At 39.7% G+C, this 18,761-nt stretch overlaps 2 protein-coding genes across 4 annotated transcripts in view; one reads left to right on the forward strand and one right to left on the reverse strand.

Moving 5' to 3' along the window:
• Positions 1-18,761, forward strand: part of RALGPS2 (Ral GEF with PH domain and SH3 binding motif 2) — a gene marked incomplete at its 5' end in the record, with an annotated part of 98,206 nt that overhangs the window by 40,325 nt on the left and 39,120 nt on the right. The gene's annotated exons all lie outside the window — the stretch shown is intronic.
• ANGPTL1 (angiopoietin like 1) lies at positions 1,593-18,530 on the reverse strand. The gene is made up of 5 exons (XM_080925969.1): positions 18,265-18,530; positions 12,837-13,683; positions 5,295-5,488; positions 3,403-3,673; positions 1,593-2,201 (listed from the first exon to the last, which is right to left on the reverse strand). Exons 2-5 carry the CDS (start codon positions 13,654-13,656, stop codon positions 2,014-2,016), a joined length of 1,473 nt encoding a protein of 490 aa, XP_080782095.1. The 5' UTR covers positions 13,657-13,683; positions 18,265-18,530; the 3' UTR covers positions 1,593-2,013.

Below are 18,761 nucleotides of genomic sequence, written 5' to 3' on the forward strand. Positions count from 1 at the left end.
GGCCTGGTAAGGAATTTGGCATGGAAATTCCACTTTGCTGTGGAGAGAAAACTAGAACATTGCTCAAAAATAAGTTAATTTTGTGAAACATGGTAAATACTTTTTCATGTGTATTTTCTAAACCTCATTTCTACTTAATTCATGCCACGGAAAAATGCAGAGCAGTGTAACCAAATTAGAATATGTTCTGAGGAAGGCATACTTCTAGCACTGAAAGTAAGTTAAGAAAGCACAGCACAGAAGCTTTTGTAAACTCTCCAGCTCCGTGGTAGACATCAAGTAAACTGTTTTGATGTAGAAAGATGTTCTCTCTGTCTTAAAGAGACATCTCTTTTCCATGTCCCCTCTAAATGTCAATGGAAATAATCAGGTTTTCACATGAGGACTCTGTTGGAAGAAATGTGCTTGTGACGGTCTTTTGCCCTGCAGTGTTGGGCTCCTCACTCCCTGCTCTGCAACTCACTGCTCCATTCAACCCACGCAGCAAGGCCTTCATTGTCTTTGGGTTGTTTTGTTGTTGTTTATCCAGTTGTTTGTCCCTTTCTGGCCTGTTTAGTTGTTTTGGAAACTTTGTATTAATCTCTGTTGCGGTTCAGAACTGTGTTCATGTGGCATGTTGTCAGTTCTTTAGGTGCGAGTGTGCATGTGCGTGCATGGGTGGGTGGGTGCCTCAGCTGGCAGCTGTACTTGCTTAGCACTGTATGTAGGGCTGTTGCTAGATGTGTGGCTGTGATTGCAGCAGCCCTGTTTCAGGCTGCATGGTACTGACCGTGGCTTTAGTAACAAGGAATCTGGCTATACCTCCTGAATGGCTGTTTCTTGGGCTAGAGGAGATGGGTATTGTTTCTCACAGTGAATTTTTAACCCATCATTAAAGTTAATGAAAAATTTAAGGCATTCCTACATTTAAAAGAACCCTCAAACTATGTGTGTGTGTGGTTTTTATAATTTTTGTTTTCCAGGAGTTGATTTCAGAATACAGCTTTTTAGTATAGTGTTGGTGTTAGAAAAGTCTGCTTTTTTATATATAATTCTTATGGTTGTAATTCTTAGTAATTTCTACTAAGGTATTTCAACAAAGTTCTTCTTGAAATTACTTTTGTTGTTTTGGCTTCTGGAAGGCCTTGAGTTCAGGATCTTCCTATCTGTTCATGCTGTCTGTCTGTGTCTGTCTGTCTATGTCTGATCTTTCCCATCTCCTGCCCCCATGCTGAGATTATAGGATTAACATGGATAACTTATTCCTCTCCTGGTGTTGGAGTTTGAACCCAGGTCTTTATACATGTTAGACAATCTACCCCTAAGCAGCCCACACTGCCAATTCCATCCTATAGCTCTTTCTGTAAGGAACTAAAGAGATGCTTTTGTCATTGCATAATGTGTATCAGGAAACTTTGGTATTAGCAAATCATGACTGTTAAGAAATTAACTTGTTTTTATGCATTTCCCATTTAAGTAATGAGGGTGTTATTTATGCGTGTGATACATTTTGTACTTTGTATATTAAATTACTAAAATCATTACAAGTGATTCAAGCATAAATTCAACTTAAATTTTTATTTTAAAGTTTTATTTAGTGGAGAAACATTTTCTAGTGGCAAAACTAAAGATTTTTCTCTAGTTTCCTGTCTGCATTTTCATAAATAAAATGCACTAATTGGCTGAAATCTTAAAATAATTTTTTTCAGTGGAAGTTAGAACCATCATATTTTTTAAATAAATCATTAAGTATCTTGAACATGTATTTGGATTTGATTCAAAATAAAGCTAAGATTGTTTTACATTGTGGCAAATATTTATATTACCAATATTCAGTCAATATAATTTTAAAATAACAAGGGTTTGAATAATCTGTAGCACATTGAGGGAAAATGGAACTGTACTCACAGATACATTGTTATAGCAGTACAATGGATTTTACACACTGTACCTATAAAAACAAGTTGTGCAAAGTAATGTGCAGTCTTTAGATTTGGGGAACTGAGCATGAAGTTGTGTCATTTGCTGGAGACTTCAATCAATAGGCTTGATCATCATCTGTACTGCCTTCAAGGAGTAGGACCCACCTCTGTATTCAGCCCAGAAAATTCCGTCTTGGTGCTTGCTTCTGTAATGACCACCTCGGTACCACACTCCGTTGAGGTTAGAGTGTGCACAGGCGTTGTACCACCAGCCTCCTTTGTGAAAGTGGGCGCAGTTTCCTGCAGAGAATACAGACAGTGTGGTAAAGTCCTGCATAGGGCACTTGCAAACTGTCAAGAGCAGGTGCATCCCTTGGAGCCGTTTGAGTGACTGACTCCAGCAGGGTTTTGTCTTGGCTTGTCACAAAGTAGAGTAAGTAAATGGCAGTATTTGTGTGTAAGAAATATATAGAGGAAGACCAGGGTGAAATGGACAGGATTGACTAAGGAGGATGGTAGAGCTAGAAAGAAAACTGAAGTCTAAAGGTAGCTCAACTAGTAATTAAATGAGTTTGTAAACAGAAGAGTACATTTCCAGCCCTGCCTTTCTCTCCTTCCTCTTTTCTTTTGCCAGTGGGAAATAAGTTAAGATACAGCCCAACATGCTACTTGGCGAGGTAATAGCTGAATACAAATTTAAGTCAGTATTCATGGGTATCTCTTTATCAGTACAGAAATGTGTTCTTGGAAAGACAGAAGTATATAGTAGATTAAGTTTAAAAGTATATAATGCTCTAATTATGTTAACTGAGGTAGGAAGATCTGCCTGCTGTGGAGGGAAACCCTAGGCAGAGGCTTGTCACCTGTATAAAAATGCAGAAAGCAGGCTGAGCCACTAGCATTATACTTTTATTGCTCCGTGTTCCTGATTGTGGGTGTGATGTCACCAAATCCCTCAAGCTCTCACTGCCATAACTTGCTTGCTCTGAGGAGCTGGAGCTTGGAGCTGTGAGCTGAAATGAACCCTTAGCCTCTCCTTACCCCTTATGTTGCTTTTCTCACCCTTTTATCACAGTAGCAGAAAAGGAGCTAAGAAATGTTACTTGGCTTCATTTTTCTAAGAATATTTATCACCACCTAAGAAAATATTTTGTTTCCTCTTGAAGGGAACCTCCAAAGGGCAAAAATTAGGTTCCCCACCAAGTCTCCAACATCTACGGTTTCTGACATGGTAGGTGTCTAGCTAGTGTATGAATGTTAGTCAGACTTTGATTTCCAAGTGGCTGTGTAGCTTGGTTTTGTTTTGGCTTTTTCCAGAACTTGTTCTTCTCAAAGAACATTGAGGTTGCCTTAGAAATCCTCAAAACCAGATTATATTAGATTCCCTTTGACTGTGTCCAAAATAACCATTTTGAGTTTTGAGGAGTATTTAATATACTTTAGTAATTTGGTTCTATTTAATGCATAGAGCGTGTTGGATGTACAGCCATGCTTGTTTTACCTGTATACATATCTTTATCTCTGTCCAGCGTGGTGAATTGTTTGCCATTATGCCACATCATAGAATCCCCAGCGTTCCCCTGGTACGTCCCCAGGCGCAGTCTGTAGTAGTCACTTTCCGGCTCCAGACGAAAGCTGCTGTATTCGGCGTAGACCTTCTTCTCACTCCAGTCTTCTAATTCAATCATCAGCTTGTAGTTGTCCTGATTACTAAGCTTATAGATATTGTCCAGTCCAAGCCAGTATTCTCCATCAATGTTTCCAAACCCTTTCTGTTAATAAACACAGAATCATGAACATAGCGGTAAGTTTAGATGGTAAATGTTGCTACAGCTAATAAATGAAGTTTAAACACTGAGCCAGGCATGAGTGAGGATGTCCACTCAAGATGCTGTGACTCCATGCCTTACATCTCTGTTTATGCGTTTGGTCCCACAGTGCCACTTCCTTTTCCTTTGCTTTATCATAATCCAACATTAGTTTTTGTAGCTCAAATGCTACAAAGAAGAGTAAAAGCAAAAGACAATAAAATATATTGATAGTTACTAAAAACATTGACTGAACTACTTCAGTCCTTCAGAAAGGTTCCTGATTATACCTTCATCTAAAGATGTGTGTTTTGAGAGCATGTGATATTATACCCATGTTAGGCAAACAGTGTATCTAAAATCATGACCATTGTTCAGTCAAAATGATACTGTTTGTGTTAGAATGGATAATTTTTAATTTTATTATAAGTAAAATAAGTATTATAGTAATATTTACAGCTCACCCTGTGAAAGCTGTAAATTACTGTCTGAAGGAAAGAAATGGACTGAATTATTGTAATAAGCATTTGAGATTGGACTTTGCAGCAGATAGATTTAGTAAACTTCATCTTAACACTGAAAGTTTGTCTTCAAAAAGATTTCAGGAGAGTCTCTCTCTCTCTCTCTCTCTCTCTCTCTCTCTCTCTCTCTCTCTCTCTCTCACACACACACACACACACACACAATTTGTGGCAGTTACTTGTTTAGAAATTTCTGGATATATTAACATTTTATCCTTAACATCCAGAAAATTTTCACCTAAAGAATGAGTGAGCACATGGTTACTTCACAGTTTTGAACACGGAAGTTACCCTAGAAAATCTGTCTTCCCGTCTGTGGTCCTTAACTGCTGATATACACATACAAGTCTCACTTACAGATTACCACATAAACATCAGAATCACCAGTAGACCAGTTGCTACTTCCTCAAACTGGTATCACATGATCTGGCTCTGTCTGGAGATCTGGTTGTGTTCACATTGCTACAGCACATGTCAGGACACAGACTTAAAGCTTGGCTACAAGAATAATTCGTTCAAGAGAAGGGATTGTTTTTAAAAGTTGTATACTTTGTTATTGCTTAAATATCTCACAAATTATAAACAAAAACACGAGTATTAAAAAGTGGAATTGGGGGTCTGGTCAGATGGCTCAGTGGAAGTGCATTTGCTGGGTTTGATCCCCCAGTACCCACATGGCAGCTCACAGTCACCTGTAAGTCCAATTCTAAGGGATCTGATGTCCTGTTCTGGCTTCCATGGTGTGCATTCATAAGTGCAGGGAAAACAGACTCATACAAATAAATAGATTTAAAATTTGGAAATGAAATTTAGTTGTCTTTGTGAAATATGCATATATGTATAAGTTATCCAGACTCAAAAGAAAAATTTTAAGGATATCTTTATTTTTTTTTTTTTTCACATTTTAGCTTTGGCTATTTAACTAGAGAAGAGAATAAACCTTTTGCTAGATGATTAAAACCAAATGGAAAGTTCTGCTTTTAACATGTCTCACTCATCCCTGGGATGGTCACTATTGTAACTGCTCACATCAACCATCCCTGGGTCTGACCTTGCTCATTTACCTTATAATTTTCCCAGTTTCTGAAGAAATTGACAGAGCCATCTCTTCTTTTCTGAATAACAGTCCAACCCCCAGGATCCAAACTGTTCTCACACCATAACTGCATCAGACCGTTGCTGTTTTCAGGTTTAATCATGTAAATCCCGCTGGCTGAGTGCCCGGCTTCTTTTGCTTGCTGACAGTCTTTGAATGGTCCTGTAATTTAAATATTGATTTTTGAGAAATGTAAAAGGTAAGTATTAAGTAGTTCTTAAACCAATATTCTTACCTTCATTTGTTCCTTTACAGCTAACTACATTTTATCTGCTGTGTGCATAGAAGTTGAAGAAATTAATTAAAATAATACTAAAGCCAAACAAAAGGGTGACATCAGGCCCACAACTCAGTGCAAAGCATTAGCTTGATTCATCTCCCTCTCTCCTGCTTTGTCTACTGTAAACGTGCACTCCTAAACAAATGTCTCCTCAGGCTCTGGTCATTATTCTAGCAGTGGTTTAGCCCTCGGTGCTTCATTCTTCTCTGTGAGAGCCTCTTCTGATCTTTGCTATAGTGTATACTGAGCTGAATGAATTCATTCTTACCAGCTTTACTTTTTTCATACATTTTTGCAAAATGCTGTGGGACTGACCTGCTGGTATTTGCATACTTCTTTTCCTAATCTTTTATTTCGAGGAAACACAAAGTTTGTGTGTTCAGTGGAAGTGGAGAAGCAGCCTAGTAAGTTCTAACAGTATTAAGCATTGTGTTCCCTTCTGAGAACTCAGTCCTATTCATGTACTTGCTCAAGAATTCCTAAGAAGCTCTGAAATAAAGAAAGTAGAATCCCCTAAATTTAAATAATTTTAACTTTTCCTCATATCCATAAAGAATACATGTCAGGCCAGGTGTTACCCACATACTTTTAATCCCAGCACTCAGGGGCTAAGGACAGATGATTACTGCATGTGGAAGATCCGCTTGGGCTCATAGTGAGCTCCAGGCCAGCCTGGCTTCAGTGGAGACTCTGTCTTAATGCTAGAAAAATCTAAATGTCTTCCTAAGATACTGAATGAGTTATGGCTGAGAGTGATTTTCTTATCAGAGTGACCCAGTGACCATGATCACTTTTGCTGTTGCACAGGTTAAGGTAGTAGTTAGTTAAGGTCATGTGAGGTGGTGGTCAGCCAAGGTTAGTAGTTAGTTAAGGTCATGTGAGGTGGTGGTCGGCCAAGGTTAGTAGTTAGTTAAGGTCATGTGAGGTGGTGGTCAGCCCTTCTCTGCTCAGTTCTGAACTGCTGCACACTGTTTGCCCTTTTATTCCATAGTATTTTCCAGGCTATATTTTTAAATTCAAAATGTCCAAAAATGTCAGAAGACAACCTGCAAAAGCAGGTTTTCTCCTTCTATCAGGTCAGTCCTGGGTATTGATCTTAGGTGTTTTGGGTAGTAAAATTGTACCTCCTGTATATTCTATTTTTAGCCAGCTAAGATTTCTCAACTTCTTAAAAATGACAAAAACATGATGTTAAATCATTTGTAGGGTCTGATTTGTACATTGTGGGATCTAGAGAAAATACTGTCTAGTTCTCCTGAACATCCTTGAGTTTCATACTACACCAGTGTTTCAAGATTTTTATTTTTAAAGCACACAAAACTATGACTAAGGAAAAAAGAGTTATGCTAAATATAGCTATATTCAGACAAGAGAGTTTCAAAGCCATTCGTCAAAATTTTTTCCTGAATATCTTAAAATTCTGATGTATAATTTTTAAGTATCTGAAAATAGTTTACTATTCTTAAAAGAATTTCTTCTGTTCTATAATTTTTATAGGATCGGTGAAGTTTGGAGAAGCGTTTCATACACTGTACTAATAACATAGTGTTGTCCCCATTGGATCTTACTAAAATAAATTAATTTCATTATGTAAATACAATTGTGTCTGTCATTGGAGGAGACCCTTAGGGAATGTGAGCTCTTCCTTGTGGATTGACCCTTACATTCTACTGTGCTACATGCAACACGAAACATTATGGGAAAACCCCATGGATACTGATGTCACCCCTTTTCTTTCCCTTAATCACATAAGAACAGTTTTATGTTATAGGGCATGTGTCATAGTTAGGCAGAGAAGAATCCTTACATTTCAGATAGGATGAAAGCTGTAATGTCACATGTGAGGGAGCAGTGGAGACAAAGGTGAAGTGGCTCCCTGCCCCACCCTCAGGTTTCTCTGCATGTCATATGATGCATGACTAAGTAACCCAAATTTACAGGCAGAACTTTTTCTTTGTTGGACATGCACAGTTTGAGCATTTGGGGACTCTGAGATACTACATGATTTTTGACAGTGGTCATTTTCAGAATGTCTTTTTTTATATTGTCACTTAAGAACCTTCTCTGAGTGGAGAGGAGGCTCAGACTGACTTTCCTTCTGTACAAGTGTGAAGACTGAGTCTGCATCCAAGTGTTCATGTAAAAGCTGGACAGTGTCTGTAATTTCAAAACTGGGTTAGGGGTCAGAGACAGGAAATCCCAGACAATTTATCCAAATCAGCAAACTTCAAATATAATGAAAAATCCTCCTATCTCAAAAAAGAGGTCACCCAGTGTTGATCTCTGGCCAAACACAAATGAAAGACTTTCTTTTTTAATTTAAAGGAATTACCTTTTCTGAATCTAGTACAGGCTAGACTATTTTCCAAGTCCAGAGATAGATAAAGAACCTTGAGGTTAAGTAGGGGGTCAGAGAAGTGATAGGAAAGGTTAGTTCCAACACAGCATGGCTCAGCATTCTAATGAGGTTTCAAGTAGAACACATGGTAAGACTGTGAATTAACAGCGGAGATTGAGTCGGAGTTTGCTGTCTTCCTGTCTTAAGTATAGTGAGTCAAAGTTAGGCCATTGGGAGTTGAAGGGCCTCATCTAAGCCACATGTGGGCTACATGCTGAAGTGTGTTTAGTCTTACACAGCTGTTGTATGTTTCCTATGTCTGAAATATAAACAACAAGATGATGTTTATAGCCTATCAGGTGAGCCAGAGACTGCCTCAATCATGTGCATGATGGTTTATATTAAAAACAGTCATGGTGGAACTTCTAAAGTTAGCCACATTTTCTTCCTGAGTTGCTACTTTTAGGGAAGTTATGGTGTCTAAGGACTATATTTTATTTTATTGTAAATTCTTATTTTAAGGCCTGGTACTCCTTAATGGCACCTGAGGTGCTTTGTGGGCGGTGCACATAAATGCTGCTCCTGTCTAGTAGTTTCCATGTTCTGTGATTTGGGACTCTACAGCCCAATAGCTTTTTATACAGATTTATATGTTCAACTCTCAATTCACAAACCCTCTACACAACAAGATTGCATCAAATAGACAAAGATAACAAACTGCCCTTCATATAAGATGCTAGACCTATAAAATCCTTAATGTTCATAGCTGTTTAATGCCAAGTAATATCACCCTGGGTCTAGCTGGTCCTTTGGAAACTCCATGTTGCCAGAACAACCTCCACCCTTTGTCCTCTCACCTCCTCAGGCTCTCTGACCTCTCTACTTCCCTCTCCCTGCCCAGTCACTCACTGGCTTTCCTTTATTTTACTAATTAAAATGGGAGGATTCAGTTGGAGTCACACAACTAGGCAGCCCTTCTTGGGGAAGTGGAATTAACATTAAAATACAACAGCTTCAGGATAGTCTACACAGAGACTCTAGAATGACTATCTACGTGTATAACACTGCAGTGAGTCACTTGGTGCTAGAACATGTGTGAGCGTAGTAGCCACCTATGTCATAGCATGTGTGAACACAGTAGCCACCTATGTTAGAGTGTGTAAACACAGTAGCCATCTTCATCACATACATGTAAGCACAGTGCCCATTTATGTTACTCTTCCTGTGAAAGTCTCCAAACATTATGAGACACTTTCCCTGGAGTAAAATAGTTTTATGCTATTATATAAAGAGATAAAGTGGTAGGGTTTATTAATCGTTTTGTGTAATGATCAGAGTGTTAGAACTGGGAAGAAGGTTATGGGCATCTGGTCCATTTAGTTCTGTTGTTACTCCAGACACGTAAAACAGGCAAAGTAGCCGAGTTTCTGTAAGAGTACTGCTTGTCATGATACAGATGATCATGTAAAATAGTATTGAAAAGTTATCTCTTCCTTAATTTTTACATTAAAGATTAATTTCTTAGGACTACTGTGTGCACCATTGTAAGAATTAGCCAATCCCTGGCGTGTATTTAATTGTATGTTTTCTTGTACTGATGCTCCGTGTATGAAAAAACTAGAACTAATTTTTATTCTGTAAAGCATTTTCTTGATTTGTTATAAATAAATACATGTGTCTTCATTTCTGCTAAAATGATACTGCCAATGACTTAAATTTTAGGTCTACTTAGAACTCAACAGAGTTGTTTCTACACTTCTATAATTGTATCTACCATAACTTAATAAATACACCTGAGTTACCCTTATCTATAAATGCTATGTCAACTGCTGTACTGATAAATCATATCATTTATTAAATCTTAATAAAATATACACTTGAAAAGAATAGGAAAGATATTTTTTCTTTCTACGTCCAATGGACAATTTTGAACATATCTTTGAAAATTGAAGGGCTTGGGTTGCTAATTTACCTAATTTTATGGTACTCTTGCTGCTCTTAACACTTGTTTCCATGAAGGTCTGTAGATTGACCATGTTAAGAGGTTCTGTGTTATCAAATCATCTAATGTTTCAGCACCTACAGTTGAAATACGGGTTCCTTCTGCCAGAAGGGGCTTATGTTTTAGAATGCATTTCGCTCAGATGGGCTGTGGGTACTTGTAAAGGTGAGATAGTTTAATAAATGTTTGTGTTACACGCAGAAGTATTTGTGGACATAAACAACTACTTCAGGCCTGTGAGGTCAGCAAGGGCTTACGGAGGATCTTCCATTTACGTCATGTACTCACTCATTTGATCTCCTCCTATCATTTGAGTGGACGGAGGTGCAGAAATATTAGAAGGGAGGAAGTGTATTTGCTTTGTTGGAACAAGTTTTTATGAAGGAGGCACATGAAAGGAAAATGAGACTTTCTTGTAGTGAGAATTCTGGAATTTTGTTTTTTAAAAAAAAACACAGAACTGTTATGAGAATGTTTTTGTTTAATCCCAGGTGTGGGGATACGGAGCTGCTCTACCAGAATCACAGTTTTGCCGGCTGCAGATAGGTTCTGCGATTGTGTGACATTGGAGCTCTGAGAGGGTATATAAATGCTAGGACCCCAAGAGATGGGGGCATCTGTTTAGTTGTCGATTGTTGTTGGTCTCAGTTTAAGTACTCATGCACAAAGAAGAAACAAGAAGAAATTAATATCCTAACGGCTAAGATCAAACTTGCCCCAAGCAACTTGACACTTCTAATCAGCAGGAAATAGTCTAACGATAACATGGCCCCCTTTCTGATCCCTGGCTTTATTTAGGGATCCCCCTTTTTTCCCTCTTTATCCCCTTTTCTCTCTTATCTAGTGTTTGGGGGCTAAAGGGGTGGAAGAAAAGGGGTGGAGAAGGGTGGAAGAAAAAAGAACCTACAAAGTAGCAAAAGACAGCTATACTTTGTTTTTTTGCAGAAAATTGATAAGCAGAAGTGTGCTCTAATGCGTACTTCACAAAGGAGGCTCCTCTCCCGTGTACTGTGAAGGAATAATTGTTGGAGGCAGTTAACAAGCAGTTATACAGTCTCAGTAGGAACCAGCATTTGAAGTCAGGCACTGCTGTGAACACTTTGAACACTAGGCTCTGAGCCAAGTACTAACACTGTTACTCCCATTGTAGATGAGGAAAGTGAGGGCACAGCACAGAGCGTGTAACACTTGCTCTCCTCCAGCTACTCTTGTGAGTTATCTGGATCTAAATGACCTGTTTGGCTCTGAATGGTAAAATGGGGGGATTTGAATAGAATTCAGGTGACTCTGTTTATGGGATAGGTGAGAATCAAATAGCTAAGTCTGTCAATTTTACTTAGAGAAATTTATCTTAAAAATATAATCTTCAGAAAACAATGTGGTTTTTAAACGTTAAATTCTGCTTCTTGGGCTATTGAACATTTTTTAAAAGATGGTTGGTATTTCTAGATTTTGTTAAATAAATAGGTATTGTTTTGAGACAATTTCTTTTGGTAGCCCAAATGACCTTGGTGTTGGGAACTCTGTACTGCCCTCTCAGCCCATGCTCTAGTTAAAGGAATGCGCCACCAAAACCTGCGTTCATTTTGACACACTTCTATAAGGAAAACGTTGGTGAGAAAATGATTGTTTGAGGGCTTACTTACTTATTCTTCAAATATGATGAGCACAGTATGTAGGCGGGAAAACAGATCTCAGTAACTCCAGTATAGTATGGTATAGAAAACAGATAAGAAGAGAAAGAAAGAGATAGCCTGGGGTTTGAAGAAAGCCATTCAGTACTGTCCATTTGATTCTTGGAAGTCTTAGCATTAGCCTCGAAAGTCTTGAGGTGAGCCTACATCACTCATTTCAGTAGAGGAACCCTTGACACAGTCACGAATCTCTTACATCAGGAGGCAGGTCACCCTTGACATCCTGAGATGTGGGGAGCTCTAAAATGCAGTCTGGAAGACAGCTTGTTCACAGTTTGAAACAAAACCGCTGACAATAGTGGTAAGAAGACTAGAGTGTGGCTGTGTGAAGCCAGGTGCAGGGTCACACTCAGTGGATGCCACTGCTGAAGACAGCCTGTGCTGTTCCTCATGCTGTTTTTGTGTCCTGCCCTTTCATTATGTAAATGGTTTTATTTTCCCTCTGGGCATCTGAGCCCCCTCCCCCATTTAAGGAAGCAATGATGTAAAGAATTCAGGAGAGTGGCTTGTGTGCCAATGGGTGCATGTGGGACAGTTCTAAGTGAAGCTAGGACTATTGTTCACTGCTTGGTCACCCCAGAGTCAAGGCCCAGAGCAAAGCAGGGAGAGGAAGGCAGGACACTCAGCATCATTTAGCCTTAGAAAATAGAATCCCCTTTCTCCTGAGGTAACAAAAGTAGGGGCTGTATCCACCTTTTGAAATTGGAAAGAATAGGGACCTGATGAGCCGCAGAGCAGTGTGGGACGACACACCAATGGAGATAAGGACACACCATTGCAGGCTGGAGACAAGGAGAGCAAAGTGTTAAACACTCCTGAAAAGACACAAGAAGGCAAGGAAGCAGAAAGGGTTCTGAAGGGCAGGGAGGAGGTGGAGCTGGCAGAGCCCCTACAGGGTGAGTTCCTTCAGTCGTCAGTGGTCATTCGCATAGCGGCCTCCATTGTAAGAACTTGGGTGGCAAAGTGCTTTTTTTCACATGGGGGGGGATAGATAAGCACCTTGAAACTTACAGCAGGGAGAAAAGAGGTATTTTATATCAAATCCTAGTATTACTTTAAAAAATGAAATTTTTGATTGAACATGTACAATGGCATCAGCACATAAGAACTAGGACTCACTAAGGCAGGAGCATTGCTGCATGGATGTTAGGGCCTGTCAGCTTCATTCTTCCCTTGAGCAGGAAGCAGTTACTCACCTTCACTGATGAAAGTTACTGCTGGAATCTTGAAAGGGCTTTTTGTGGGAACTGTTGCCAGATCGGGTGGTGGCATTAAGTTTCTGGGATAACCTGGGTCCCTCTGTATCTCATTGCCTCCCAGCAGACCAGGGGTGTACTGATGGCTATTGGGGTTGTGCTGGGGTACCACCTGGACAAGAGGGGGAGAAACGTGGGGGTCTTGTCGGGAAAATATCCTCAAGCACTGCTCTTCCAATGCAGTGATCATCACAGACTGGTTGTTGACAAGGTCAGTCAGGGAAGCGTATTTCACCTCCAGCTCCCTGTACCTCGTAGCCATCCTCAGCATCTCTGTGGTGACATTGAGGACTTTGTTCTCCAGCTGGGACAGCTCCAGTGAGTTATCTCTTTTGCGGATGATCTCATGGAGCAGCTGCATGTAGAGCTGAGTGACTCTGGAGTTCATGTTCCGGCTTTCCTTTCTCAGCAGCTTCACCTCATTGACAATGTTCCCATCCACGTCTACCACCAGCTGCAGGACATCTATCTCTCGTCTCTGCCTAGAAAGCACATCCTTCAGGTTCTCAAGGTCCATCCTGGTGACCATGTCTTTAATAGTGCCTGCGTCTTGACCTTTGGTGTTGACACAGATTGGCCCTGTTATTTTTTGTTCTGGTACCAAGAATGTATATGAACACTTCTTTGCTTCCTCTTTACCATCTGCAGCACGGGGATATCGCCTTTGGGTTATTTTCTTTATTTTGAATTGTCCTCCTTTGCAATGACCAATGCCCAGTAAGAAGAGTAGCACACTTAGGGTCCAAACAAAAGTCTTCATTTTTGAAATGAAATTCTACCACAGTGTCTTTTGGAAAGCAGTGAGTAAAGAGAAAACAAAAAGAATTAATATGAGTTTACATACAAACACATTACATTGAGATTTTTTCTTATCCCTATTAGAATAACTATTATTAAAAATATAGCAAATGCTGGCATGGGTGAGCTGGAGACACCTTTCATACACAGGTAGCAGTGTTATAGACTAGAGCAGCCACTGTGGGAATCCATATAGGGTCCTCAAACAAGAAATAGAGCCGGCATATGGTTGAACTGTTCCCATTTGTCTATCTAAAAGGCTCTAGTCAACACACTGCAGAGACACTGGCTTACATGTGTTTATTGCAGCATTATTCACAGCAGCCAAGTTATGGCCTGGTGTCCATCAAGAGAAGAATGAAAAAAATGTTGTGTGTGCATGTGTATTTATACATTTTATATATTATATACATGTATATAGAATAATTAAATTATATATAATTATATATGTACACAGTGCCTCAACCATAAACAACAGAGTTAAGTCTTTTTCAGAATAGTAGAATTGAAGTCATCTTACTAAGGTAATAGACCAGACCCAAAAAGGCAAATTTCTTGTATCTCTTATATATGGAACCTAGGTTTTCTGTAGACATACATGATACATGACCTAAAAACATGGAATTATGAAAATAGATTATTTTGGGAAAAGACTATAGAAAATGAAGCATGAATGTGGTTAAAATATATAATATACTTGAACAAAAATACCATGAAACACAGTGAATATAAAGCTAATTATATTTAGAGCAGTAATATTTAAAACAAACAAAAAAGCCTCAGTTAGTTACTTTCCTGTTCCTATAGTAACACAGCCAGAAGCTACTCACAGGAGAAAGAGTATGTCTTGGTTTATGCGTCCAGAGGGATAAGAATCTATCCTGGCGGGGAAGAGTGTCAGCAGGAACAGGAATTGAAAAGTCAGACCAGCAAAGGCATCAACTAGATGTGGGATGGAGCTCTGAAATCTCAAGCCCAGTAAAGCACCAGTGAGTCCTCCTCCAGTGAGGCCACCAGCAGTGCCACCAGCTGGGGGCACTTGTCTAAATATATGCCTGTAGAGGACATTTCTCATTGAGACTGCCACAGCATTTAAGGGAAAACAGAGTGGTTTGTATTAAGTAGATTTAACTTGAAGTCATGAGTTCACTATTAAGTTTGTATCTTGACATTTGTTTAAAGATTAGATCCTTCTCTTGACACTCTTGCAGCTGCCTCCTGACATCTTATGTAGCTTTTGTTTGTTCCCAGACTCCCTGAGGAGATTTCTTTCTCTTTACTTTTACTGCCCAATGAGTAGTGGTGCAGTTGAAGACTGGGGAAGAAATGGGCAAAGTGTGTTCCTGTGCTCAGTTCATGGGCAAGCTTCCCCTATAGCAGCTCAATGCTATCTGCTGTTTGTAAGGCTAGCAGAGGGTACCGAGGACCTTTTCTTAGCACCCCTTTTACCTCAGCCCTTGTTTGTTGATCTAAAAGGTCAACCCCAAATTGTTTATGTGTACTTCCGACAGCACAGCACTAACACTACTGAATGCCTAGTGAATGCTCTCAGGAGACATGGCTGTCTTCAGTTCCTTATACATGGACGTATTAAATTATTCTCAGCACAGCCTGGTGAGGCAGGTGGCTCAGGTACACTTCTGCACAGGAAGTGGCTCTCTAAAGTACCATATCCATAGCCACACAGCTGTTAAAAGGTAGAGCCAGAATTTGAACCCAGGTCATCTTCTGGCTGGGTTCATGTTTTTAATGAACTGTTTCATTGTATGGCTCCACTTTCTAAACAACTTTCTGTCATTCTTTATAGCAGTATGAAGAAAAGACGCTGTATCACTTTAAAAGGAGTAATCCCAGAGGACCAAAAGCACTCATGTGGGATTCAAATACTACATCTGGTACTTGTGTGTTACAGTGTCTGTAAAACAGAAGGCATCTTGGCATGTGCTGCTTGTAGCTTTCCCTGGCCTGTGCCTTTGTTATGCACAGGTATGCAGGTCATTCTTAGGAAGTCTGGCCCCTTGTTGCTGTCGATCCTGTCTGCCGATGTGCATTCTGTCAGGTAGTGTTTATGTAATCTGTCTTACAACACCCCACACATACATGCATGTGCACACACACTTTTCTTAGTGGAACATGGGCTTTCAGCAACTATGCAGATGGCTGCCACCTACACTGGAAAGCAGGGCTCTCAACTGGTGTTTCCAGGATAGTGTTCCAGGACGAGCAGTGACGAAAACAGCAAAGAATGGGAAGAGCTGGGGAGTGATTTGGTGGAATGGAGTCGTTTGCACAGAGCTTTCTGTTGCTGGCTGGAGGCAAAGGCACACACGTGATAATGCTAACTCCTGTTCCGTGCTGTGCCTTCTGACACTAGCAAACACAACCTGAGGAGTCATTGTCACAGAACATCTTTTACTCCCAAGAGTTACCTGTACTAAAGCTGGTGACATATTTGTAGTTATATTTACAGAAAATTTAGCTGTAGTTTTATTAAAATAAACAGAACAGTAAAATAAAATTAAAGCTATTAGCCTCTGGGCAAATAGATATCATTTTTCCTAACTCTCTCTGTATTATTTTAATAATAGGACAAAAAGGAAGTATTAGGGTCACCAGGATTATCAATATGAACTCAGAAAATGTCAGTACTGAAGACCTGACTCATAAAATTACTTAAATACTTTCTAGAATGAAATAAGCTACCACGACAAAGGAGCTTTTAAATTAAAAACATGAGGAATATTTGGGGTTTTGGTCTGTTCTGCCTTGCATCACTGTGGTTCATAAAATCAGTCCTAAGCTTTAAGGTGATCTAAAAGCTCCTTATGGCTATGGTGTCTGTTCTATGATGCCTTCTTACGTCAGTGATGATCTCATTGTCTCTTACATTGGAGTTAGGAAGCACAGCTTTAAGTGGTAGACTGGATGGACCTCAAGTGAAGAATTGATTTTTAAAATTTGTTTACTATCACATTGTCTAAAAATATTCTTATTTAATGTTTCCCACATGTGTTCAGTTTTAAAAGTGGAAGATCCATAAATCTGTGTTACCTCATAAAACCTTTCTATTTATGTTAAGTTTTTCCCAGGTCTCAAGAGAATGTTAAAAATTAGTTACAGTACACTAAAGTCTGAACTGTGCCTGCGCCTGGTGGTTTTCAGAAAAGGAAAAACAGTCTGTGTAGTTATATTCATATTCCTAGTAGTCTTTCTCCTCACTGTATAGGGAGAGTGAAAGCCTGCCTTTCCTCCCTTTGTCTGTGCCCCACACTGAGAATAGCCAGGGCAGGAAAGTTAGCTGAGGAGCACTGACTGGCCACGTGGAAGACCTTCCTGGTTGTCTCTGTGTTTGAGGAACTGACCCGAGAATAGTCCTGGAAATGTCCCCAAAATGGACACAAACACACACACACACACACACACACACACACACACACACACACACACACACAAATGCCTGTATAAGGCATTGGAAGAGCTGGGGATGAATGAGATCTTGTTTTTATCATGGCAGCAGCAGAGATGATGGTGTTTCAAATGGAATATGACTTGGAAATTTTATCAGACTCTACTGAAAAATATGTATTTAACAGAGCTCAGAATTGAGAGTTTTAATGTTTAAGCAAAGTTAAAAAACAAAATCTGAACATTACTGTTGTTTGTTGAAAATTCTTGCCACTAAAGATTAAAGTCAGGGAATCCTCCCACCATAACAAACTTGCTGTCTTTGGTGTTAAAGCTGACTGTTGGTGAGTACTAATTTCATGATTCTCATGATTAACAGAGCCCCCAGTAAGATGCCCAGCCTCTTAAGAGCAGTTACGAAGGTTATTTTAAAACAGGCTTCTGGCCATGCTAGTTTTTCTTCAGTACTGACATCTGAATTCATACCGTTAATCGTGGTGACCCTAATACTAATCAATCCTGACTTTGAAGGAGGTTTTAATTATTGTTTGTATCAATATTACCTTTCCAAGTAATTTCTAGTTTTAATCTTTTGCCAAAATGAAATTTCTGTTGTAGGAAACTCTTTAAAATGATTAATTGTAACAAAGAATACTGTAGATTAACTTAAAGTCTCAGAAGAGTTTTATTCGGTTGTAACTGAGATTCTGTTGCAAGCATCCAGCTAACCAGCTTTTAGCTTTGTTCTGTAGGCATACTTTGAAAATCGCCGTACTTGGTGTGCGTCTTTACACACATACCATCATTCAAAAGAGAAACTCACCAAGCTCAGTTGCTTCTTTGTCCTATATCATTCGCTGTATAAGTCTTAGGCATTTAATGAGTTACTTGTAAAACTTTGTAATGTCACTACAGCATTTGTTTTTAGAACCCAGCATGTATTTCTCAATCTATAGCCACATACTAACTTGAACCTCAAATAACACATTAACCATCAGGAAGCATTTCATGACTATTTTTACAGAAAGATGCAAAACAAAAACTTCAGATAGAAATGAGCAGCATCTTCTAAAGTTCCCTGGAAAATCTCATACTTTCTAGTACTAAGGACAATGATGCATTTCATATAGACTTTCGAATAAATCTAGGGGAAATATTAAAATACCTGGTGTCTGTTGAAAAAAGCGAATCCGTGAACTTGTGTCCTTGCCCGTGCTCTCTGAGGTCAGTGTAGAAGTTTGTTCGTCTCTGACTTCAGTGGTAATTGCATTTTTGTTCTGACCGGTGAATCCAAGCAGTAAGGAGCTCCTTTTCACAGCACTGATGGAGTGAGTGTGCTGGGCCAACTGTGTAACCTGGGGCTGTCTGTGGACTTTGTTTAATGCAGCACAGAAGGCATTGTGTCTGCGCTGTCTGCCGCATGGAGGAGGGCAGCCACCAGCCGCAGCCAGACTGTCCACACAGTCCAGAGTGATTCCCTCTCGTTCTCAGTAGACTCAAGTTCAGCCCACATATTACGTCATTAGAAAAGTGCTGGAGCCAGGAGAGGGGGTGGGAACCTCCTCCTTAGGATTTCCTCTCCGTAGCCCTAAGTGGGATTGGGGGAGCTGGATCAGCAGGAGGTTGAATAGCTCTGAACAAGGAGAGATTGTGTGCAGGTTG

This window comes from Micromys minutus (genome assembly GCF_963924665.1).
Source record: "Micromys minutus genome assembly, chromosome: 1".
Classification (NCBI taxonomy): Eukaryota; Metazoa; Chordata; class Mammalia; order Rodentia; family Muridae; genus Micromys; species Micromys minutus.

Excerpts from the sequence above, each read along its gene's own strand:
- ANGPTL1 (XM_080925969.1), bottom strand. The coding sequence starts at position 13,656 with ATGAAGACTTTTGTTTGGACCCTAAGTGTGCTACTCTTCTTACTGGGC. Across the intron at positions 3,674-5,294 it reads GAAACTGGGAAAATTATAAG|AAAGGGTTTGGAAACATTGA; the intron begins GTAAATGAGCAA and ends GTTTATTAACAG. Across the intron at positions 2,202-3,402 it reads AGATAAAGATATGTATACAG|GAAACTGCGCCCACTTTCAC; the intron begins GTAAAACAAGCA and ends TATTCTCTGCAG.